Source organism: Rosa rugosa, chromosome 3 (assembly GCF_958449725.1).
Source record: "Rosa rugosa chromosome 3, drRosRugo1.1, whole genome shotgun sequence".
In the NCBI taxonomy this organism is placed as follows: Eukaryota; Viridiplantae; Streptophyta; class Magnoliopsida; order Rosales; family Rosaceae; genus Rosa; species Rosa rugosa.
The window spans coordinates 13,717,962-13,742,927 of record NC_084822.1 but is presented as its reverse complement, the minus strand read 5'-3'; the positions used below and the strand labels follow the sequence as shown (position 1 = coordinate 13,742,927).

Below are 24,966 nucleotides of genomic sequence, written 5' to 3'. Positions count from 1 at the left end.
TCAGTTTATCTTGAAATTTATTTGACCGATTTTTCTTGCTTATGTTGCAGGTGCTAATGCAGTTGAGTTCATCATCAACCACGCTGAAGTTTCAATAGCTTTTGTTCAAGATAACAAAATCCCTGCTGTGAGTTATTTTCCAAACTATTATGTCATTATCGTAACTAGATATATTTTTGAAGCCACTGATGAATTATATTTCGGTACTAGAATTCCAATTTTGTTGTACTAAACATGATATAAATGCAAAGACCAGCTTGCCTTGTATATTTTGACCCTTTGATTGTTATCTTGGTTTCTTCCTATTATGGCACTCTGTTTATATAAAATTTATTCCCCTCTCCTTTTCATGTTGTCAACAGACCATATACTTTTCCTTACAGATAGTGTGGTAAACAACTTAACACAGTTAGAAATTTCAATATTCTAGCTTTTTAAGATATTCTCTCTTCATGTTTCCGAATTAGTGCTTATTCTGCCTCTTCAAAGGGGGAAAAAAAAATTGTCGCAGAATAGCTCCTGTAACTTGGCATACTTGTTTTGGGTGCAATCTGGTGATGGATTTCACCAGGTCCTGTACCTATGTTTGGTCTATGGGACAGTTTTAAATCGTAGATGTACCTCATTTTATGTCAGAGGCAAATAAACTAGCAGAGAACAGTTTGGTCATGGAGATTTAGTAGTTTTGTTACTGAAAAGGCCAATACAAGACTATTTTCATTTATGTAGCACTATCAATATGGAATTAGTTCCTCATTCTCAAATGAAATATTTAATCCTTAATCTGTTTCATAATGTGTATGCTCTGCCTGTTTAAAATGCTAGTTTTGCGAAGACAAAAATTTAAATCACGTGGATGCAACCCAATTTAGTGAGCAGTTATAGTCAATTGTAACATCTTCAAGATTTGTTGTTTTTGCCAGGACAACATGTGAGGACGTCATTCTCCAAGACGGTTTTGTCTAGGAATAAAAAATTTCAGTTTGCAACAAGCTTGTTAAACCAATTCGTTGCTTTCTATTTGGTGATGTTAGTGGTGTCAACTGTGTCAGTGTGATTAAAGTTGGGGTTTGTACCGACCTTCAACTGGGGGAGATTTATACTTTCATTTTGGCAGAAATTGGACCCCATATTAGATCAAATTATGCTGGAATCTTTGTGGTTGGCCTTCAAATTACAGATTTTCTACCTACTAATTAAACTAAGGGTACTAATACAATTTTGAGTAAAGTCATCCTGTGAAAGCAGATTTATTGTATAGTTTATATTTTTTTCCAAAGTAACTTCGTTGAGGTATTACCAATACTTGGTTATACAGCTGTAGTTGCCTCAATATGAATTTGTGTTTATTGGTATCGATTTCTTTTGTGAAATTTTTTTCATTTTTGCTTCAGTAGTTTCAGAGATAATAACAGACATTTGTAGCAAAATAGAGGACTGACATCTGAACAATAATGCTGTTGCTGGACTACTGGAAAGTTATTGTCCCAAACAGTGACCGACTGCATAAGTAATATATACTGATGCACATCTGGAGATTGGAAGGCTGTAATTAGTACTAATGCAGCAATGTTGGTAAAGCATTGTCTAAGGACCAAATGCTATCGTAAAATTTATGCCTAAATTTGTTCCTGCAGGTATTGCGAATAGAGTTTCCTCCGGTAGAACCATACCCTGTTCCAATATACATATAAGTTAGGCAGCTCATCAGTTGGCATTTTCATTGGCAGTCTTATTCTAAGCTACTGAAAGGTTTAAATAACAAGAAGTTGGTGTATCTGAAGAAGTCTCTTCCACAAGACAAAGCACAAGCTTGAGTTTAAAAAGGTCAGTAATAGAATACTGAGACTGTTTTCCCCCAATTATCAATTTTGTTTACCAATTTGCTTGGTTGCTTTGGATATTATTGATTTGTCCTTGTGGTCAAGTGTGTTTCTGAGGCAACCAGTCTCGTCCAACTTTACCACAGAATACGGAAAACTTTCCAGTAAGATAAGCAGGTGTTGGAAACTATGAGTACTAGGTGTTACTTTATTGCTATGGTTTACAGTAAAACAAATGCTTATATTATTCGCTTTTACTCTGTTTATTGGGCATATCAGAGATGTAGACACTATTGGTCTCATAAGTCCTTATTGGACCTTTTTATTTTTAGTGGAATAATGTACTACTAGTCCTTAACTATCATAAAATCTCAGACTCAATTTGATTTCAATCAAGATTCGCAAAGAGAGGAAACTAAGAGTTCTGAACTATTATGACATCTCAGATCTGTAGCTATTTATTGATGGAAGACTTTATGAGTCAATGGGAACCAAAGTAATATCAGAGTTTGGGCTTGGACGAACTGAATTTGTTGAGATTTGAAGGACAATATTTTAGTGTGAATCTGTTGAGAACCAAAGTAATATCAGAGTTTGGGCTATGACGAACTGAATTTGTTAAGGATTGAAGGACAATATTTTCGTTTGATTGACCTGATGTAGAGGTAAGTAACTTATGTAGAACATTGGGGTGCCTTGTTGATTGAGGTGCATTAATGTCAGAAGTATTGTCAACAGACATATACTTTTCCTAACAGATAGAGTGGTAAATAACTTGACACAGTTAACATCTTCAATTTTTTTAGCTTTTTATTCTATCTTGATGTTTCTGAATTAATGCTTACTCTACCTCTCTAAAAAAAATAAGAGAGGCAGAATAGCTCCTGTAACTTGTCCCGAGTTGTTTGGGGGTGTAATCTGGTGATTAATTTTCACCAGGTCCTGTACCTATGTTTGGTCTATTGCATAGTTTTGAAGCATAAATGTACCTCATTTATATGTCAAGAGGCAAATAGACTTGCAGAGAACATGTTTTGGTCATGGAGATTTAGTAGTTTTGTCACTGAAAAGGCCAATACAAGGCCGATTTTATTTTGGATTTTGTAGCATCATCAATATGAAATTATTTCCTCATTATTAAATGAAAATTGCGATCCTTATTCTGTTTCCATACATATATGTGGTGCCTGTTTAAATGCTTTTATGCAGACAAAAATCTAAATCATGCAGATGCAATCCAATTTAGCAAGCAGTTATAGTTTATAGTAACATCTTCAAGACGTGTTGCTATTGCCAAGACATGATTGATAAAAGTTGGGGGTTGTACTGTAACCCTCAACTAGGGGAAATTTATACTTTCATTTTGACAGACGTTGGATCCATATTAGATCAAATTATGCTGAAAGCTTTGTGGTTGGCCATCAAATTACAGATTTTCTACCAACTAATTGAACTAAGGGTACATACAATTTTGAGTAAAGTCATCCTCTGAAAGATGCTTATTTGCAGATTTGTTTTGTAGTTCATATATATTTTTTTTTCCAAAGTAACGCAGATGAAGTATTACCAATAGGTGGTTAAGGATTATATATTTTTATGAAGTTTAGTTACTGAACTCAATTAACAATTTGACATTTCCCTGATGGCAATAATATTGACTACTGACATAAAATAAATTGTATTACAGTGTACAGAAGAAGATTCATATTTTTTGTTTCTCCCGTTGGCCTATATATATATGACCAAATAATCGAGAGCTATTGCATCTACAAAGGATCCTCAATAGGCTTCTGGCGAGGCGTAAATATATGTGTCATTCTTGCTCTGTTCTTTTTCTTTAGTTTCCTTATTAAACTTGATTGGTATTCTCTTCCTTACGTACCAACTTCAATATCTGTCCAATGTGATTGCCATTGGACTTGCAGGATGCCAGGTTTTTACCGGATGACCTTCAGGAACTAAAGCCTACTATGTTTTGTGGGGTTCCTTGAGATTATGATCGTATATACACTGGTAAAACAGATTCATCAATTTGAATTGTATAGATGTATGTCCTTGAAGTTCTTTGTTGTTAATATTTGGCTTAAATATTGTTCCCGAAGGTACTGCTAGTAAAGTTTCATCTGGTGGTGTGCTTAGGAAGACCCTTTTCCAGTATGCATATAACTAGTACGTCTCACTCGACCTCCTTTTTTGTTTGCATTTGTATTCCTACCATAAACTAATTAATATATGTATGCCAGCAAGTTGGCAAATCTGGAGAAAAAGCAGCACCTCTCTTGGACAAGCTTGTATTTAACAAGGTCAGTCATTCTATCCTTCACCTTTTCATTCTTGAAATATCTGGTTTTACATTCGAACAACGCATTACTTCTATTTTATGAGTTACATTCTAACAAACTGTGTTACTTGTGGTAGATAAAACAAACATTAGGAGGACGAATTCGTATAATGTTGTCTGGTTCTGCATCTTTGCCCAGGCATGTGGAGGAATTTTTGAGGGTCACCAGCTGCAGCACTTTATCACAAGGATATGGTATGGTTGACTGCATATCATAATGTATATAACATATAATCAATTAAATCATAGTGAAGATTCAGGAAATTATACGAGCATAAGTATTCAACTCACTGTGCTTTCTCACCTTAATACGTGATATATGTGTTCGACCTTTGAGATGTCGGGTATGGATGCTGTTGTACTCATTCAAATTACCTTAATTTTCTAAATCAGCTACCACAACACATCAGAAGCAGATATATATGAAACGAAGAGAACTAGAGTTCATCAGTTTGTTAAATATTGTAGGCCTTACTGAAAGCTGTGGTGGCTGTTTTACGTCCACTGGCAATGTTTATCCTATGGTTGGGATTGTGTTCATCTTTGTGCCACATTTGAATTTTTTGCTAGTGTCCTTCACCTTCTTTCATGTTTTCTGAAGTTACAGACGGATATCTTAACACTTAACTTTCGTCTAGTCGACAGATTTGGGTTTATGGGAACAGCTTCGAGTCATTTCTTGTTGCTGTGGTTGTTCCTGACAGAAAGGCCTTGGAGGACTTGACAGCTGTGCATCATTTGACTGATGACTACAAATCATTGTGTCAAAAGATGAAGGCAAGAAAATACATTTTGGATGAGCTCAATAGTATGGGTCAGAAACAGCAAGTATGTGCTCCATCCCTGTTTCATGCTATGCTGCTTAAGTTTAGTCATCTGACTTAAAAGACATTTTTATTGCAGCTTCGAGGGTTTGAGTTGTTAAAAGCAGTTCATTTGGAGCCAAACCCCTTTGACATAGAGAGGGTTCTCATGACTCCAACTTTCAAACTGAAAAGACCGCAATTACTCAAATATTACAAGGTATGATTTCTACTTAGATAAGAAAAGGTTGGAACTTTGATAAGTTAATCCTAAATATGTGTGTTGAATTATATCATCTGCAGGACCAAGTTGAAAAACTTTGTAGTGGAGCAAAGGGTGCAAAAGTATAAGAACAGAGCTGGAAGCAACTATTGGATAAATCTAACTACATCACTTTCCCAAAATTTCGATTGCCTGATCTTTTGTTGATGAAAAACTACATATGACTGTAAAAGAATATCTAGCGGGGATTTACCCATATTGACATTTGTTCTAAGTTTGTGTATAGATAAGTAAAGATCGTATGAAATTTTAATGTTTATTCTTTCATCCAAGATAAAATATTTCTTGTTTATTCTAGAATTCGTGTTGGTCCCAAATGTTGCGCTTGCATTTAAGAAGGAGGTGTAACATTCAGTTGATCATTTCAGATGATGAAATTAGTGTGCTACTTACTCCGAAAGCGATTAAAATCATGTGTGAAAGACCAACTGGTTCACTCTCTCTTCTATTTTTTGGGGACAACTTCTGAAACCGTAAGGTCAAAATTAACAAAAGACTTGACAATTGTGAAATTAGAGCTACATAAATATGTCTTTAACCAACTGTTTCGCTTTAACCAGCAGGTAGCAGTGAACTTAATTTTATAAAAGTATGGGTTAAGTAATCAATACTAAAGTTTTATTCTCAGAAAAGAAAAAAAATCAACAATAAAATTAGTATTTTATAATCAATAATGGAGCAAGTATTTTAAATCCACACCGAATTAAATATAGGTATTGGAATAATAAAAAATAAAAGTACTTCTGTCATGTTTCTCGAAAAAGAAGAAAGCAATGAGTCCTCCTTCCACCGGTCGATATACAAATGTGTCGTCTCTCATTTTACAAACTCTCAATAACCAATCTCACTTTGAAAATACTAGATGGAACATGTATTGATAAAATATTTTATCTCAATGAAATTAACCAAAGAAAGTACGATACACGACACGAAGATTTGCTAACGCAGTGTAAACCTCTCCACTGAGGAAACTTCACTGCGTGGCTTTTAACGTAGCCAACACGAAAAACAATCCAATATTAATCAAAGGAGTTTACAATATACAAGTAGTGTTGTTCATAACAATCACTTTCACTTAGCAACCAATGCTAACTTGATTTATAATTGTTCTAACTCTTAATCCAACATTCTAGGCAATCAATCTTCAACCTTCCTTTCTCTCAAATGAATCACTGCTCTTGAGAGTGAGTATGAATGATTATGCAATATCACACATGAAACAAGTAAAGAGGGTTTTTAGAAAACGATTTGAACAAACCAAGTAGTCCAATAGAAAACAATTTATGCCGTCAAAAACCCCACTCAAACTTTAGTTTTGAAACCTTTTTATAAGGGAGAAGAACTCCCCCTCAATCAAATCTTTTCTTAATAATTAATTAAGATAAACATGGAAAGGTTTAAAACAGTTTTTGAATATGCAATCGACATTTTCCTAAACAAGATCTCAAATTGATATGCACGTTAAAAACCACTTTAATGCAAAGAGATTATTGACTCAATACAACCGATATGCATATCAATTTATACCAACTGATATGGAATGAATACACATTAAACTCAAGATCAGTGACTCGATTTGGCTTGATCTTTTCTTCAAGATCCGATCTTGTAATCTTTCTCTTTTCTTGAAGCTCCGGTTTCCTTGTCGTAATGAGAAATCATTTGTTGAATGGCAATGGGCCAATATACTTACAATCTCCCCCTTTGGGCATTCCCATTCAACACATGATTTTTCCATCTTTTTGTCCTGCATGTTAGTTTTCACAGATAAACACTAATTACTAAACAAAGGGTGCTACTTGGATTAAGGAATCAGTTTCCATCCTTTTCCAGATCCAAGTTGCCAAAACAAAACAATATTATCTAATAATAGCAAGCATCCAACAACAAATAGTCTGTGCTTATGCACTTACAACCCAACAAGAAAAAATAAACATTGTTTGATAGAAATTAAACTGCAGAAAACATAAATAGCAGAAAAATTAAAAGAGTTGTTACTTCTCCCCCTTTGAATGGGAAGGCACGTCAAATTCCTCACAAAGCCTGGTGACGTTGTCTAGAAACTCCTCTTCATCCATGGAATCCGAGCTCTCCTCCGGTGCAACAGGCTCCTGCATGGCGTCAAACCCGGGAGGGTGGCGCTGCATGTTCCGGATCTCCTGTGTGAGGGTGGTCAGAGCATGACGAGTACGAACCAGAAGAGAATGCATGTCGTCTATGTCCGTCGTGAGACAAGCAATTCGCCAGTCAGCCACCAACATCTGGTCACGAAGAGTCTCCAGAGAGACAGGAGGAGGAGCAGCAGAAGATGTATTTGAAGAGGATGGGCGAGGAGGAGGACTCCGACTGCGTACACGGTGCATGCCGGGATGGAGAATCCCGGCTCTGGCAGCGGCCTGACGGCTTTCTTCTGGAGGAGGCAGGCGGCGATGTCCTCCAAATCGAGTGGTTTGTTTTGTGCAAACCATGGTGAGAGAAACCAGGTAGTGAATGAACCTGCACACAGAGACAACCAAGAATAAAATCCGAGGGAGACAAGAGAGGCTATATATTGAAGAGTTAGGTTTAGGGAAAACCAAGGAACACACCTATTGGGATAGCGTCTCAATTGAAGAGAGAAGTTATGACAATTTATTTTTCCTAGATATACGCATGCAGAGAACTTCTCCCCCTCAACTTAGGCATAATCATTATGGAAATTAAGAGCAGCCAGAGGGCAAGCAAGGAAAGGAAACGAGGAGTCAAAAATATTCCCATAATCTGCAATTATATCACATGATCGTTTCCTTTGCTAAGTATCAAGGCAATGAATGCATTTGTCATATTGAAGAGAGAAAATATAGCATAGTTCAATCACAGAAAGCACAAATCACGTAGTGAAAGGAACATAGTTCAGAGCACGAAGCATGATGTATTCTATCAACAAAAAGGATTGGTACTCATATTCAGACCATAGGGAATAACGCTGTGATAAAAGTGAGTATAACCAGTATGTGGGGCTTAGAAATAAGTTTAATGACAGAGAGAAGGAGTGAAGTAGGAAAACGAACCATGTACACCAAGCTCATGATATTTCCTTTAGAAGGAGGAGGAAACATTGTTCCCAAGCACGGATTTGATTTGAGTCATTGATTGCTTTTATTTTGTGACAATTTGAACTCATGTAACAAGAATCTTCTTAGCAACTCCCAGAACAGATGTTCTTAGGGTACTAAACATAACAAGGATGCTCCATGGAGAGAGTCTCGAGTAGTTGTCAGCAATATTTTATTTTACGTGCAAAGATCACTCACCAACTCGTTTCTTGCAAACCTTAGAAAGTTCACCACAACTAAGGCCTGATTACTCGGAGAGATAGGATATAGTTATCCATTCTCGTTTTTTACAAACCCTAGAAAGTTCACCACAACTAGGACCTGATTACTTTGAGAAGAGGGAATGAATCATTTGAGCATTTTAAGCAGTTCCTCTACTTCACCGAATCTCTTTTGACAGGAAACACAAAGCATGCCCCCACATAGGCTATAAGTGAAGGTGCATAGTAAGGTCACGTGATTCAGTGACTAAACATGAGTACACAATTTTATTTGTCCAGAATAAGGCATGACAACAAAGTATAGCTGAAAATATGTACAATTCACTAGTGATTGTGGTCAAGGGATACTAGGATCAAAATTTTCTCAATCAATAGTGGACAGTCATTCTTGTGCATCAATGTTTAGAACATATCCCTAGTGCATTTCTCAACATCTCAAACCTAGCAGTGTCAAGAGGCTTAGTAAACAAATCAGCAAGTTGATTCTCAGTGGGTACAAAGCTTAACTCAAGTATGTTTTGTTCAACCAAATCCCTAATAAAATGATATCGAAGATCAATGTGCTTTGTTCGAGAGTGTTGAACAGGATTCTTGGTGATGTTGATAGCACTAGTGTTGTCACAAAAGATAGACAACTTACCTTGAGGGATGCCATAATCATGAAGCATTTGCTTCATCCAAAGCATTTGCGTGCAACAACTCCCAGCTGCAACATACTCAGCTTCTGCAGTAGAAAGAGAGATGCAATTTTGTTTCTTGCTGTGCCAGGCAACCAGATTGTTGCCTATGAAGAAACATCCCCCTGAAGTGCTTTTTCTGTCCTTTAAGTTTCCTCCCCAGTCAGCGTCAGAATATCCTGCAATTTCTACGTTAGTGTCAAAGGTATAGAAAATGCCACAGTCAATTGTACCTGAGATATATCTGATGATTCTTTTGACAGCTTCCATGTGTGATTCTTTAGGGTTAGCTTGAAAACGAGCACACACTCCCACACTGTAAGAGATGTCAGGTCTGCTGGCAGTGAGATAGAGCAAACTCCCGATCATACTTCGATAGAGAGTAGGATCAACTGATTTTCCTTCATGATCTTCGCTCAACTTGGCAGTTGTACTCATGGGATTGGTCACTGTCTTCTTGGAAGCAAGACCGAATTTCTTGATCAGGTTCTCAGCGTATTTTGATTGAGAGAGAAACAAACATGTGTCTATCTGCTTTACTTGCAATCCAAGAAAAAATGTTAGTTCACCACACATGCTCATTTCAAATTCACTTTCCATGACAGATTGAAATTCTTTGACAAGATATTTAGAGGTGGAACCAAACACAATGTCATCAACATACACTTGGGCAATGATAATGTCATTTTTGGTTCGTTTCACAAACAATGTTTTATCTATGGATCCTCTAGTATACCCTTTTCCCACAAGATGAGTGGATAGCCTCTCATACCAGGCTCGAGGAGCCTGCTTTAGCCCATACAGGGCTTTCTTGAGCCGGTAGACATGATCTAAGTTGTGTGGATCTTGGAAACCGAGGGGCTGTTCTACATAAACTTTCTCTTGAAGAAATCCATTCAGAAAGGCAGTTTTGACATCCATTTGAAACAATTTGAACCGGAGATGACAAGCAATGGATAGGAGTAATCTAACAGATTCCAACCTAGCTACAGGAGCAAATGTCTCGTCAAAGTCAAGTCCTTCAACCTGTGAATATCCCTGAGCAACTAGTCTGGCTTTATTCCTAATCACGTTTCCTTTTTCATCACTTTTATTTCTGAAAATCCACTTAGTTCCTATAACATTGCACTTACTAGGTCGTGGTACTAGGTACCATACATCATTCCTAGTAAACTGATTCAGTTCATCCTGCATAGCGCTAATCTAGTTATCATCCAACAAAGCTGCTTTAATATTTTTTGGTTCAACGATGGACATAAAACCAAAATGAGATATAATGTTCATGCTTACCAAATTTTCGGTAATAAAACACAATAATACATTTTCTTCACTTACCTCGGAGGAACTTACCTGAACTGCAGCCTTTCTCCTTGTTATCGGACCATCTGTTAGATTGCCGATGATATCTTGAGTGGAGTGGTCTTTTTGAACTTGCTTGAACCCTCTTCTTTGGGTGGGAGCTGGTTCAAAAATGTTGTCATGGATTTCCTCTTCCTCTTCCTCAGATGATGTTTCAGTATTCTGTGATGGTGTGACCGAGAAGGGTGAGGTATCTGCAAATGTTACGTCCTGTTTCACACATTGATCATCAATAGAAACATTAATGGATTCCATCACAACACGAGTTCTTTTATTGTAAACCCTATACGCTCTACTGTTCAGAGAATACCCCAAGAACACCCCATCATCACTTCTAGCATCAAACTTACCAAGGTGCTCTCTATCTCGTAGAATGTAGCAAGGACTGCCAAACACATGAAAGTGTCCAACATTTGGCTTCTTACCTTTCCACAGCTCGTAGGCAGTTTGATCAGTACCTGGTCTGAGGAATACTCTATTTATTGTATAGCAAGCAGTGCTAATCGCCTCAGCCCAAAAGTTTGTGCTTAAACCTGCAGCATGTAGCATTACTCGAGCCATGTCTAGCAATACCCTATTTTTCCTTTCCACTATCCCATTTTGTTGAGGAGTGATTGGAGTTGAGAACTCATGTGACACACCAAGCTCATGACAGTAGTTAGAAAAAGAGGCATTTTTAAATTCAGTTCCATTATCTGATCTTATTCTCACTAAGCAGTTATTAGATGACTGTTTCTCAATGATTAATTTTTGACTCAAATTCTTAAAGGACTCAAACGTTTCAGTTTTGTCTTTTAAGAAGTTTACCCAGATGTATCTTGAGAAATCATCCACAACCACTAGTATGTAGCTCTTACCTCTAAGACTTTCAGATTGAGCTGGTCCCATGAGATCCATGTGTAATAGCTCCAATACTTGTGTGGTTGTTGCAGAATTTATCACTCTGTGAGGTGCCTTAGTTTGCTTTCCCACCTTGCAGTCTCCACACATCTTGTCAGTTTTACCTTTTAAATTTGGCAAGCCTCGGACACATTGTTTGGAAGATAATTTCAGCAAGTCCTGATAGTTGACATGTCCCATCCTTCTGTGCCAAATTTCAAAGGTTTCCTCTGTGGATTTAACAGACAAACAAGACTGCAAACTAGAAGATTCATTAGCTTGAATGTGGTAACAGTTATCGACAGATCTCTTACCTCCCATGATACTTTCTCCTTTCTGATTTAGGACCAAACATCTCTGTTTGTTAAACCAGACATCTTCATAGTCGTCAGCCAAATGGCTGACGCTAATCAGATTTGCAGTTAATCCTTCAACGAATAACACATTTTTAAGGTTAGGTATACCTGGAGTGTTTACTGTACCTCGAGCTAGAATGTTAGCTTTCCTCCCATCTCCAAACGTGACTGATCTAGTGGTATTTTCATCCTCAAATGAAGTAAACCAGGTTTTGTCTCCAGTCATGTGTCTTGAGCAACCACTGTCTACATACCAAAAATCTCGTCGCTTGTCTGCTAATGCAGTTAAAGCTACTAAACAAGTTGCCTCAATGTGAGAGCGTTGATGAGTTTGGCTAGTACAAACAAAAAGACATGTATCATCAGTTTCATTAACAAGGGACCTATGATTTTTGCTTTCAATTTTTCTGGTCCAGACATCTTTTCTTCTTTCAGCTTGAGGATTCTTCTTAGAAACAATTTCAATTAATTTGTTAATAAGTTCCTTTTGTTCTTTAAGCTCAACCTGTAGGGTTTCAACAGTACATTTTTCTTGAGAGAATTTTAAGTTTGAAAACCGTTCATTACACCTAGGTCTGATATGGCCAATCTTACCACAGTGATGACAAGTAGGAATAAAGGTTCTAGGGTTTGCGTACCTGGGTTGACCAGTGGGGGATTCTTGGTCAAGTTTTACCTGAAGGTGTTGGTTTGAATTACCTTCCTTTATGTTATTGACATGATCATCAATGGAGACATCTTTCTGCTCTACAGATGGTTTTGAGGCTCGTACGAACTTGGTGCTTTTGGAATTTTCTCCAGTGTATCCTAGCCCACATGTATCATGAGGAGCTTTTCCTGATCCGAGCAACTTGGACATGGAAGTGGAACTGATATCGAACTTGATGTATCTTTCTTGAGTTAATTTTAACTCGTGTTGAAGAGACTCATTTTTCGCCAACAATTCCAAGTTCAAGGCTCTTTGTCCTTTAACATCCAGCTCTAGTAGTTTGATCCTGTTGAGAAACTCATTCTTTTCAGTCTTCCACGTCAGTATCTCTTGGTCACTTTGTGGATCTGCTGATTCACTCAAGAATTTGCTTTTCTCCAACTTCCATGCAGATTGTGAGGATTCGAATAGATGCTCCACCTTTTCTTTTTCAGTTCTCAGGAAGTCTACTTCTTTTTCCAAGCTCAAGTTTCTAATCAGAGTAGCCTTTGAAGCTTTGTAGAGTTGTTTGCAGCGGACATTTGTTTCATCATCATCAGAGAAATACTCGTCACTTTCAGAATCAGGCAACAGTGATGATACAAGGGCCACATTTTCAATTTCTTGAGATTCATCATCACTCCAAGTTGAAAGGAGAGACTTGTTGTTGCTGTTTCCAAGCTTCCTATTTCCACAGTCAGTAGATATATGACCAAAACCACCACATTCATAGCACTTTGGTTTTCCTGATTGATTTCCTTTGAAGCTTCCTCTTCCACTCTTACCATTGTAGTCATTGTTGCTACCACTGCCAGTATAGTTATTCCTTCTGGGAGCATTTGCGTTTTTAGAGGAGTTCTTGCTTTTGAGAAATTTTTTGAATTCCTTTGTCAGTAGAGCTAGGTCCAGCGATCCTTCTTCCTCTTCAATTTCTTTCACAGCTTTGAAAGCTACACCCTTGTTTTTCTTCTCAGGTTTTAACCTCATCTCATAGGTTTTCAAATTTCCGATGAGCTCATCAAGTGGATAATCATCTATATCAAAAGAGTCCTCTATGCTAGTGACTTTTGAGTGAAATTTTTCTGGCAGAGCCCTGAGTATCTTTTTGACTATTTTATCTTCATCAAAAGGTGCTCCTAGACTGCGACACTGACCGGAAATCTTAAGAATTCTACCATGGAAGTCGTCCACGGTTTCATCATCTGCCATGGTCATGGTTTCGAATTCAAAAATTAGTGCTTGCAGTTTCTGTGCACGTACCTTTTTATTTCCTTCGTAGGTAGTCTGTAGGAGATCCCATGCCTGCTTGGCAGTATCACAATGACTTATCCTCAGTTTTTCTCGCTCCGATAGGGCTGTGAAGATGCTGTTCTTAGCCTTGAAATCTGCTTGCAAGTCACGAACTTCTTCCTCAGTCCAGTCCTTCCTTGGTTTGGGAGTGGCAGTGGAAGAGCCTTCTTCTTTTGCTTTTGCCATAGGTACATTCCAGCCATTTTCTACGATGTTCCACACGTGTTCATCTTGAGCATAGAGGTATGACTTCATGTAAATCTTCCATTGAGTATATTTTTCACATCCACCTTCGAACCATGGAGGACTATTTATAGATCCCCCAGCAGCCCTATCACGTGAATGTTCCATCTTTCCTGGGATCTCTAGAGAGTTCTAGAACCCGCTCTGATGCCAATTGAAAATACTAGATGGAACAGGTATTGATAAAATATTTTATCTCAATGAAATTAACCAAAGAAAGTACGATACACGACACCAAGATTTGCTAACGCAGTGTAAACCTCTCCACTGAGGAAACTTCACTGCGTGGCTTTTAACGTAGCCAACACGAAAAACAATCCAATATTAATCAAAGGAGTTTACAATATACAAGTAGTGTTGTTCATAACAATCACTTTCACTTATCAACCAATGCTAACTTGATTTATAATTGTTCTAACTCTTAATCCAACATTCTAGGCAATCAATCTTCAACCTTCCTTTCTCTCAAATGAATCACTGATCTTGAGAGTGAGTATGAATGATTATGCAATATCACACATGAAACAAGTAAAGAGGGTTTTTAGAAAACGATTTGAACAAACCAAGTAGTCCAATAGAAAACAATTTATGCCGTCAAAAACCCCACTCAAACTTTAGTTTTGAAACCTTTTTATAAGGGAGAAGAACTCCCCCTCAATCAAATCTTTTCTTAATAATTAATTAAGATAAACATGGAAAGGTTTAAAACATTTTGAATATGCAATCGACATTTTCCTAAACAAGATCTCAAATTGATATGCACGTTAAAAACCACTTTAATGCAAAGAGATTATTGACTCAATACAACCGATATGCATATCAATTTTTACCAACTGATATGGAATGAATACACATTAAACTCAAGATCAGTGACTCGATTTGGCTTGATCTTTTCTTCAAGATCCGATCTTGTAATCTTTCTCTTTTCTTGAACCTCCGGTTTCCTTGTCGTAATGGGAAATCATTTGTTGAATGGCAATGGGCCAATATACTTACACACTTGGTTGTCATGTTCATTAAGATTTGCTTCTAAATGAGCTTCTTTCTTCATTCTTTTACAGTTTTACCGCTTATCAAGAGCTAGTTGGTGACAAACTGGCAGTTGCATCTACCTATCAACCAAACCAATTGCATTGGCAAAATATCAACTGCCACTCATTCGGCGGTGACTTGACTGATCCAGTCCTCTTCCTGGAAGAGTCTTCCGTTACCTTTTCTTCTTTTCTTGGTAGTTTCGCTTCGTCTTCCAGGAAAAACTGTGATCAGTGCACCTACTGGGAGCCTCGTTCTCTTCTGCCCCTCCTTCATTTCACCAGCAGTCAAACAACAACCGTTCCTGCTTTTTCCACCCGTTCATACTTCATACACATACAATGTGTTTCTGCTTTTTCCACTTTACCTTTTCTTCTTCTCCTTTTCTTGGCAGTTTCGTTTCATCTTACACGCCCTTGACTTCACATTGACGTTGATCGAAGCTACCAGGAAACTGTGATCAAGCAGTGTACCCATATATTTTTGAGCTGTGTTCCTTTTCTGTTCCTCTTCCTCTTCCGCTCCTTCTTCATTCCATCAGTGAGCTGAGTGTGAAATCAAACAAAAAGCTAGATTCGATGCCCACCCAATTGAGAGCTTCTTCCTCATTATCTTCTGTTCCTTTTTCGACCCGTTCATACACACACGATGTGTTTCTGAGTTTCAGAGGCGAGGATACACGCTACAATTTTACAGGTCATTTGCACAGAAATTTGGTTCAAAGGGGGATCAACACTTTCATAGATGATGATGATCTTCCAAGAGGAAAGGAAATATCAGAAGCACTTCTCCGAGCCATTGAAGGATCAAAGCACTCTCTCATTGTGTTCTCTAAAAACTATGCATCCTCAAAGTGGTGTTTGGATGAACTGGTTCATATCCTTGGATGTAGAAGATCAAAGAAACAAATGGTTTGGCCAATCTTTTACAAAGTGGATCCCTCGGACGTAAGACACCAAACAGGCACATTTGGTGAGGCACTTGCAGAGCATGAGCGCCGATTTGAAGATGACAAGAACAAGGTGTTAAGATGGAGAGCAGCTCTTTCAGAAGCAGCAAATTTATCTGGGTGGCATTTCCCGGGCGGGTACATCATGCACTTAATCTTACTTATAGCAAATTTGTCTGTTCTTTTATTGGTGTGTGATTATTATGACAATACTATGCTCTTTTTCGAAGTAGCAAGGTTTTAGTTTTTATTAAATGTTTCATTTGATTTTAACATGACAGGCATGAATATGAATATGAATTTATCGAGAAAATTGTTGAAGAGGTTTCTGCACAAGTAAAAGAACCTACCTATTTGGATGTGGCAAAGTGTCCAGTTGGGATACACTCTCGGGTACAAGGAATGCTTGAAATGTTAGATGTTGGGGGAAGTGATGTACGTATGGTAGGGATGTGGGGAACTGGTGGAATAGGGAAGACAACAATTGCTAAAGCTGTTTACAATACAATTGTCCGTAAGTTTGAATGTCACTGCTTTTTGGCAAAAGTTAGAGAAGAGTCGGAGCAACATGGAGGTTTAGTCAAACTACAAAACATTATTCTTTCAAAGATTCTAGGGGGCCAACCAGAAGTAATCAATGTTGATGAAGGAATCAATTTGTTGCGTGAAAGGTTGAGGAATAAAAGGATTCTGTTGATTCTTGATGATGTGAATAAATCGGACCAGTTAGACAAATTAGCCGGAGCACCTGATTGGTTTGGTCGTGGCAGCAGAATTATCATAACAACAAGAGATAAACGTTTGTTGACTGTTCACGAAGTCAATCCTATATACAAAGCCAGGGAACTAGATCATCACGAAGGTTGCGAGCTCTTCAGTTCAAATGCCTTCAAGAAGAAGAGAAATTTAGATGACAATGAGAAGCTCTTAGTTAGGACTGTCGTTGAATATGCTCAAGGCCTTCCGTTAGCCCTGGAAATTTTGGGTTCACATCTATATGGTAGACCTATAGATGACTGGCAAGCTATGTTAGATGGTTATAAAAGAAATCTTCCCAAAGACATTCGAGATATTCTCAAAGTAAGTTATGATGGACTGGAAGAAATAGTGAAAGAAGTTTTCCTCGACATTGCTTGTTTCTTCAAAGGTTGGAAGGTAAATGATGTGATACAGATACTAGAAGCTTGTGACCGCAACAACCCCAAGCTTAGTATTAAAGTTCTTGAAGAAAAGGCGCTCATAAATTTTGATCGTTATGGTGAGATTTGGATGCATGATTTGCTAGAAGATATGGGAAAAGATATAGTTCAGCAAGAGTCTACAGAGCCCGGTGAGCGAAGCAGATTGTGGCATCACAAGGATGTGCAGGAGGTTCTAACAGAAAACACGGTATGTAGTTCCTATATGCTCAGATTTACATATATACATGGAATCAGGTCAATGTGATTCTCTATGTGTGTAGTTTATTCCAATTCGACAACCAATATCCGGGTAATATGTATTATATGATTTTTTGTCGAATTCTTAAAGAAAGAATAAAACTCAAAAAACTTGCATTTTATTATATAAGTACTCATTTTGCTAATACGATTGCCTTTTTCATACTAGGGAACAAGTAAAATTGAAGGTATAATGATAAAGATGCCTACAGCAGATGTGATACGCTTGAGTCCTGAATGCTTCAAAGAGATGAGAAATCTTAAAATTTTTATAAACGTCGATGGAAGGTTTTGTGGAAATGTTGATTATTATCCGAATAAGTTGCGGTTACTTGATTGGTGTAACTATCCGGTACAATCTTTGCCCTCCGATTTTAATTTGAAGAATCTGGTTCAACTTAATATGTCTTGGAGCCGCATCTCACGTTTCGGAGAAGGATTCAAGGTAATTATAAATTTTCAGGAGTTTTACTTTATTAAAATCTTTACACCTTACTAATTTTTCATTTGATTTTTTCTTCTTCTTTGGTATGACAGAGTATGAAAAATCTCAAATCATTAAATTTGAGTGGATGTAAATTCCTAACACAAAGCCCAGACCTGTCTGGAAGCCCAAACTTAGAGTTCCTGGATCTAAGCTATTGTAAAAGTTTAAAGAAGGTTCACCCTTCGGTTGGATCCCTCAACAAACTTGTTGACTTGAATCTTGAAAGATGCTCTAACCTTGTGAGGCTACCAGGAGAAGTCAACTGGAGATCCCTCCGATCCATTAATCTTGACTACTGCACAAGGCTGGAGAGTTTCCCTGAAATTGAGGGAGAGATGAAATACATGACACGCTTGAGGCTATCCAACACTGCCATCAAAGCATTGCCTTCATCCATTGGATATCTAATTAATCTTGGATCGTTGGTGTTAGATAATTGTGGAAACCTCACAGATCTACCTTGCGGCATTTATGAATTGCAGAAGTTAATGTTTGTTTTATTCTCGGAGTGCCCAAAACTCGTAAGATTCCCAAATAAGGTGGAGTCTGAAGTGCTTCCAACTTACTCAAAGGTTGCACATGACAACCGTGACTCTTTATCTAAAAGAAAGATACTGAATTCATTGGAGCCAGAGCCAGACACTGAATTCAATTCGGCGCTTCCTTGGCTACATGAATTCACCGCGTATCGATGCAATTTGTCTAATATTGATTTCCTCGCGTCCCTTGATTGTGCATCTACTTTATATGCACTTGATTTATCAGGAAGCCCCATTGTTATTCTTCCCAAATGCATCATCAACAAATTTTTCAACTTGAGGAAACTCAATTTGAGCAGCTGCAGGAGGCTCGTAGAAATTCCAGAGCTTCCACCAAGTATTAGCCAGTTGGATGTGAGGGATTGCGTATCATTGGAAAGAATTTCAAAGTTGTCAAACATTTTGACGCGGGCGGAAGTAACCCTAGGTTTACAAGCAATAAACCTAAAACAAAGATTCTGGAGTCCACCAGAGATAAAAGAGAAAACTCTCAATTTTATATGATAAAAGATAGTTCTGCAGCCGTTTAAGGTTGCTTATATATGGGAAAAGAAACCCTAGAGCGACTAACAATGAAACCCTAAAGCCCATGGGTAAAAACAAAAACAACCCGAAAATAACTAGGAAAACCAAAACACCGGAAAATAGAAAAATGCAGTTTTGAGGCCCTAAACGACCCCGAAAGCCCGAAAAAGGTCACAGGTCGTGGCAAGGCGACGAGTTTGATTTCTGGCGCGATTCCCTTTCCGGAAAGGTAAGGTGCGTCCCAAACGGACTCCGTGGAGCTATTTCGCGTCTACTAGTCACTTTTCGTTTTCCTCCTTTAGCACGATCCAATTGTTCTTCAAATTGGGCAGCCATCTGTTCTGCATCACATTTTGGAGCGTAAAGAATCACAAATAAGGATTGAGGAGATGGACTTGACTAATTGCTGGAGACTCTGTCAAAATTTGGTTGAGATGGCAAACAAGGATGATGATGAGGTGCACGCTGATCTCTTCTCTCGATTCCTATGTTCTCAGCAATCCAAGTTCACAATTAGATTTCCAGTTCCAAGAAGCGAGGTTCCAAAGTGGTTCAACTGTCAAATGGATTTCAAGGGGCATCTACAGTTTGAATTTTATATCGAAACACTTGCAAATTTCAAATGGGACAACGCAGGATTGGCTCTCTGTGTTGCTGTTGATCAAAAGCTGCAAGATCCTTGGACTAGTTTCACGTTCTATATTCAGATCAATGAAGTACTTGTTTCAATTCTCTACTGTCAACGTGTTCATTCAGGAGAGTGGGATCATGTGTGGCTGCAGTATGTTCCCTTCCTTGAAATGTGGCGTCCATTGCCCCCCTTTACGTGTCGAGTCATTATTTATCAACATGAGGACTCTAAGTCCTCCATAAAAAGCTGTGGTGTCCACCTTGTAATGCCACCCAATGAAAACGTTTGTATGAAGCTAATCCGTGCAGAGAACCTCTCCAGTGAACCTTTCTGGCGATGACCTTCATCAGGTATCGTTTCCTTTTGTGAAAATTTCCTCATTTCAGAGATAATATGTGACATTTGCAGCAAAACGGAGGACTGACATCTGAACAACAATGCTATTGCAGGACTTCTGGGACAATTATCGTCCCAAATAGAGGACTGACTGCAAAGAATTATTTACTGATGCACAACTGGAGAGCGAAAAGCTGTAATTACTGATGCAGCATGGCATTGTCTATGGACCAGTGTGACGAGTACAGGTTTACATTTTCAAATTCTCCCTTTCTTTGATATCTTTGGAGTGTTTCAACATTGGTTTGTAATATCAACTCTTTGTTGGCATTCTCCATATGGCATATGTGTGGATAGAGTTGAACAAGTGTCCCTAGCCCGGTTCCATGTAACTAAAAAATGCAAAATTGCATCAGTGAAAGGAATATTAAATTTGTAATTTAGAAGCTTGATCTAGTGCACTAAATCTACTTCATTAAACTCATCAATGAACTTGTAGACGTTTTCTCTTCCAATAGCCAATCTCAAGGTCTTTCTATTTTCCGAGTTTATAGCATCATTTTCTGAATTTATTTCCTCATTCAAGAAGTAAAGAGTTTAGTTCATGATTGTTTCAATCGATCACCATGCCAAACATATATTTACGGTTTCTGATTAGAGTGATATTTACTTGAAGGCATGATTTAAGATATGGAAATCAAGTTTATTCACATGCATTGTCCAATTAATGGAGTGTAATTGTAATGATTTTTTCCTTTCATTTTATCAGATTTTGTGACTGGTTGAAGTATTGAATAACTCAAACTACATATATTGGGGCTGAATCTTACTAGAAAGGATGTGACCTTTTAGTCTTATGCTTAATGTTTGATGTTTACAGGCTTGTAACAGCCATGCCATTACATATATTCCCATTAATCTTACTAGAAAGGATCTTACTCAAACAACCTTCTAACCTCCTTTCTTCATTCTTGTACAACGTACAGTTTTACACTTTTACCACTAAATCAGGAGCTAGTCGGTGACAAACAGGCAATTGCATCGACCTTTCAACGAAACCAATAATTACATTGGCAAAATATCTCCCACAGTCCCACTCAGTATAAGATGCTCTGTCGGTGGTGACTTGACTGATCCAGTCCTCTACCATTACCTTTTCTTCTTTTTCTTGGTAGTTTCGCTTCATCTTACACGAAATACTCAGTGCACCTACTGAGACCCTCGTCCTCTTCTGCCCCTTCTTCATTTCACCAGCCTTTTCCACCCGTTCATACACATACACATACAATGTGTTCCTGCTTTTTCCACTTACCTTTTCTTCTTCTCTTTTTCTTGGTAGTTTCGTTTCATCTTACACGCCCTTGACTTCAAATTGACGTCGATCCAAGCTAGCAGGAAACTGTGATCATGCAGTGTACCTATTTTTGAGAGCTTCTTCCTCTTCCTCTTCTGCTCCTTCTTCATTCCATCAGCGAGCTGTGCCTGAAATCAATCAAAAAGCCAGATTCGATGGCCATCCAATTGGGAGCTTCTTCTTCTTTCTCCTCTGCTTTTTCCACCCGTTCACACACACACGATGTGTTTCTGAGTTTCAGAGGCGAGGATACTCGCTCTGCTTTCACAGGCCATTTGTACTGGAATTTGCTTCAGAAGGGAATCAACACCTTCATAGATGATGAGCTTACAAGAGGAGAGGAAATATCACAAGCACTTCTCCGAGCCATTGAAGGATCAAAGCTCTCTCTCATTGTGTTCTCTGAAAACTATGCATCCTCCAAGTGGTGTTTGGATGAACTAGTTCATATCCTTGAATGTAGAAGATTAAAGAACCAAATGGTTCGGCCAATCTTTTACAACGTGGAACCCTCGGACGTAAGAAACCAACGAGGTACATTTGGTGAGGCACTTGCACAGTATGAACGCAGATTCAAAGGTGACATGGACATGGTGTTAAGGTGGAGAGCAGCTCTTTCAGAAGCAGCAAATTTATCTGGGTGGCATTTCTCGGGCGGGTATATCATGCACTTGATTTTACTCATTTTAATCTAGCATAAGTTTTTTGTTCTTCTATTGGTGTGTGATTATTATACAATACTGTTCTTTTTCGAAGTAACAAGGTTTGTTTTATTAAATGTTTCATTTGATTTTAACACGGCAGATATGAATATGAATTTATTGATAAAATTGTTGAAGAGATTTCTGCACAAGTAAAAGAACCTACCTATTTGGATATGCCAAAGTGTCAAGTTGGGCTAGACTCTCGGGTAAAACATATACTTAAAATGTTAGATGTTGAAGGAAGTGATGTACGCATGGTAGGAATATGGGGAATTGGCGGAATAGGCAAAACAACAATTGCCAAAGCTGTTTACAATACAATTGCCCATAAGTTTGATGGTAGCTGCTTTTTGGCAAATGTTAGAGAATATTCAGACCAACATGGAGGTTTAGTCGACCTACAAAATACTCTTCTCTCTACCATTGTGCGGCAGAAAGAATTGAAAATAAACAATGTTCATGAAGGAAACACTTTGTTGCGTAGAACGTTGAGATATAAAAGGGTTCTCTTAGTTCTTGATGATGTGAATAAATTAGACCAGCTACGTGCATTAGCCGGAGCATCAGATTGGTTTGGTTGTGGCAGCAGAATTATCATAACAACAAGAGATAAGCGTTTGTTGACTGCTCACAAAGTCAATCCTATATACAAGGCCAGGGAACTGGATGATCGATCACAAAGGTTGTGAGCTCTTCAGGTTATATGCCTTCAAGAAAAAGAAAAATCATGATGATGATGAGAAACTCTGGATTAGCACTATTGTTAGATATGCTCATGGCCTTCCGTTAGCCGTGGTAGTTTTGGGTTCACATCTATGTGGTAGACCTATACATGAATGGCAAGCTATGTTATATGGTTATAAAAGAAATCATCCCAAAGACATTCGAGATACTCTCAAAGTCAGTTATGATGGACTGGAAGAAACAGTGAAAGAAGTTTTCCTCGACATTGCTTGTTTCTTCGAAGGTAGGAATACAAGGGTTGTGATACATATACTACAAGATTGTGACCGCAACAACCCCAATCATAGTATTGAAGTTCTTGAAGAAAAGGCACTCATAAATGTTGATGTATATGGTTGTATTTCCATGCATGATTTGCTAGAAGAGATGGGAAAAGCTATAGCTCGGCAAGAGTCTACAAAGCTTGGTGAGCGAAGCAGATTGTGGCATCATAAGGATGTGCATGATGTTCTAACAAAAAACATAGTAAGTAGTTTCCATATGCTCAGATTTATATATATACATGAGTCAAGTCAGCTGATTCTCTATGTGTGTAGTTTATTCTAATTCGACAATCAATATCCGGGTAATATGTATTATATGATTTTCTGTTGAATTCTTAAAGAAAGAATAACACTGCATGTTTTTTTTATTATGTAAGTACTCATTTTGCTAATACGATTGCCTTTTTCATACTAGGGAACAAGTAAAACTGAAGGTATAGTGATAAAAATGCCTACAGCAGATGAGATATGCTTGAATCCTAAATGCTTCAAAAAGATGAGAAATCTTAAAATTTTCATAAACATCAATGGATGGTTTTGTGGAAAGGTTGATTACTATCAGAATCAGTTGCGGTTACTTGAATGGCGTGACTGTTCGCTAAAATTTTTTCCCCGCAATTTTAATATGAAGAATATAATTCAACTTAATATGCCTCGTAGCTGCATCTCACGTTTCGAGGTATTTATATATTTTCAAGACTTTAATTTATTGAAATCTTTATACCTTACCAATTTTCCATTTGATTTTTTCTTCTTCTTTGGTATGACAGAGTATGGAAAATCTGAAATCCTTAAATTTGAGTGGATGTAAATTCCTAGCACAAAGCCCAGACCTGTCTGGAAGCCCAAACTTAGAGTTCCTGGATCTCAGCAATTGTAAAAGTTTAAAGAAGGTTCACCCTTCGGTTAGATCCCTCAAAAAGCTTGTTGACCTGAATCTTGAAATATGCTCTAACCTTGTGAGGCTACCAGGAGAAGTCAACTGGAGATCCCTCCGATCTATTAATCTCGACTACTGCACAAGGCTGGAGAGTTTCCCTGAAATTGAGGGGGAGATGCAATACATGACATCCTTGCGTCTAGACCACACTGCCATCAAAGCATTGCCTTCATCCATTGGATATCTAATTAGCCTTCAATGGTTGGAGATACGAGATTGTGGAAACCTCACAGATCTACCTTGCGGCATTTATGAATTGCAGAAGTTAATGTTTGTTTTATTCTCCGAGTGCCCGAAACTCGTAAGATTCCCAAATAAGGTGGAGTCTGAAGTGCTTCCAACTTACTCAAAGGTTTCACATGAAAACCGTGACTCTTTATTGAATAGAAAGAGATGGCGTGCAGGCAGTTCATTGGAGCCAGAGCCAGACACTGAATTCAATTCGGCGCTTCCTTGGCTACATTCTTTCTGGGCGTATCGATGCAATTTATCTAATATTGATTTCCTCGCGTCCCTTGATTGTGCATCCACTTTAATTGCACTTGATTTATCGGGACTCTCTTTGATCGGGACTCTCTTTGATCGGCTGCAGGAGGCTCGTAGAAATTCCAGAGCTTCCACCAAGGATTGGCCTGTTGGATGTGGGGGATTGCGTATCATTGGAAAGAATTTCGAAGTTGTCAAACATTTTGGAGCGTAAAGAATCACAAATAATGATTGAGAAGATGGACTTGACTAATTGCTGGAGACTCTGTCAAAATTTGGTTGAGATGGCAAACAAGGATGATGATGATGAAATGCACGCTGATCTCTTCTTTCGACTCCTATCTTCTCAGCAATCCAAATTCACAATTACATTTCCAGTTTCAAGAAGCGAGGTTCCAAATGTTGGGGTTGAGCTATTACTCACCTCCTTTGATCCAAGCTTGCTGCCTTGTTATGCAACTGCTCTTCACAACTCCAAT

General features: G+C 38.1%; 1 protein-coding gene and 3 pseudogenes across 1 annotated transcript; all 4 read left to right on the top strand.

Moving 5' to 3' along the window:
• Nucleotides 1-24,966, top strand: part of LOC133737273 (probable CoA ligase CCL6) — a 256,961-nt pseudogene that overhangs the window by 6,310 nt on the left and 225,685 nt on the right.
• The window catches only part of LOC133737274 (probable CoA ligase CCL6), a 62,836-nt pseudogene that overhangs the window by 892 nt on the left and 36,978 nt on the right, over nucleotides 1-24,966 (top strand).
• On the top strand, nucleotides 1,606-24,048 carry LOC133740640 (TMV resistance protein N-like). The gene is made up of 4 exons (XM_062168581.1): nucleotides 1,606-1,827; nucleotides 15,120-16,177; nucleotides 16,321-17,428; nucleotides 23,477-24,048. The coding sequence occupies exons 2-4, from the start codon at nucleotides 15,669-15,671 to the stop codon at nucleotides 23,870-23,872; spliced, it is 2,013 nt and encodes a 670-aa protein (XP_062024565.1). The 5' UTR covers nucleotides 1,606-1,827; nucleotides 15,120-15,668; the 3' UTR covers nucleotides 23,873-24,048.
• LOC133740642 (disease resistance protein RPV1-like) lies at nucleotides 19,384-23,449 on the top strand (annotated as a pseudogene).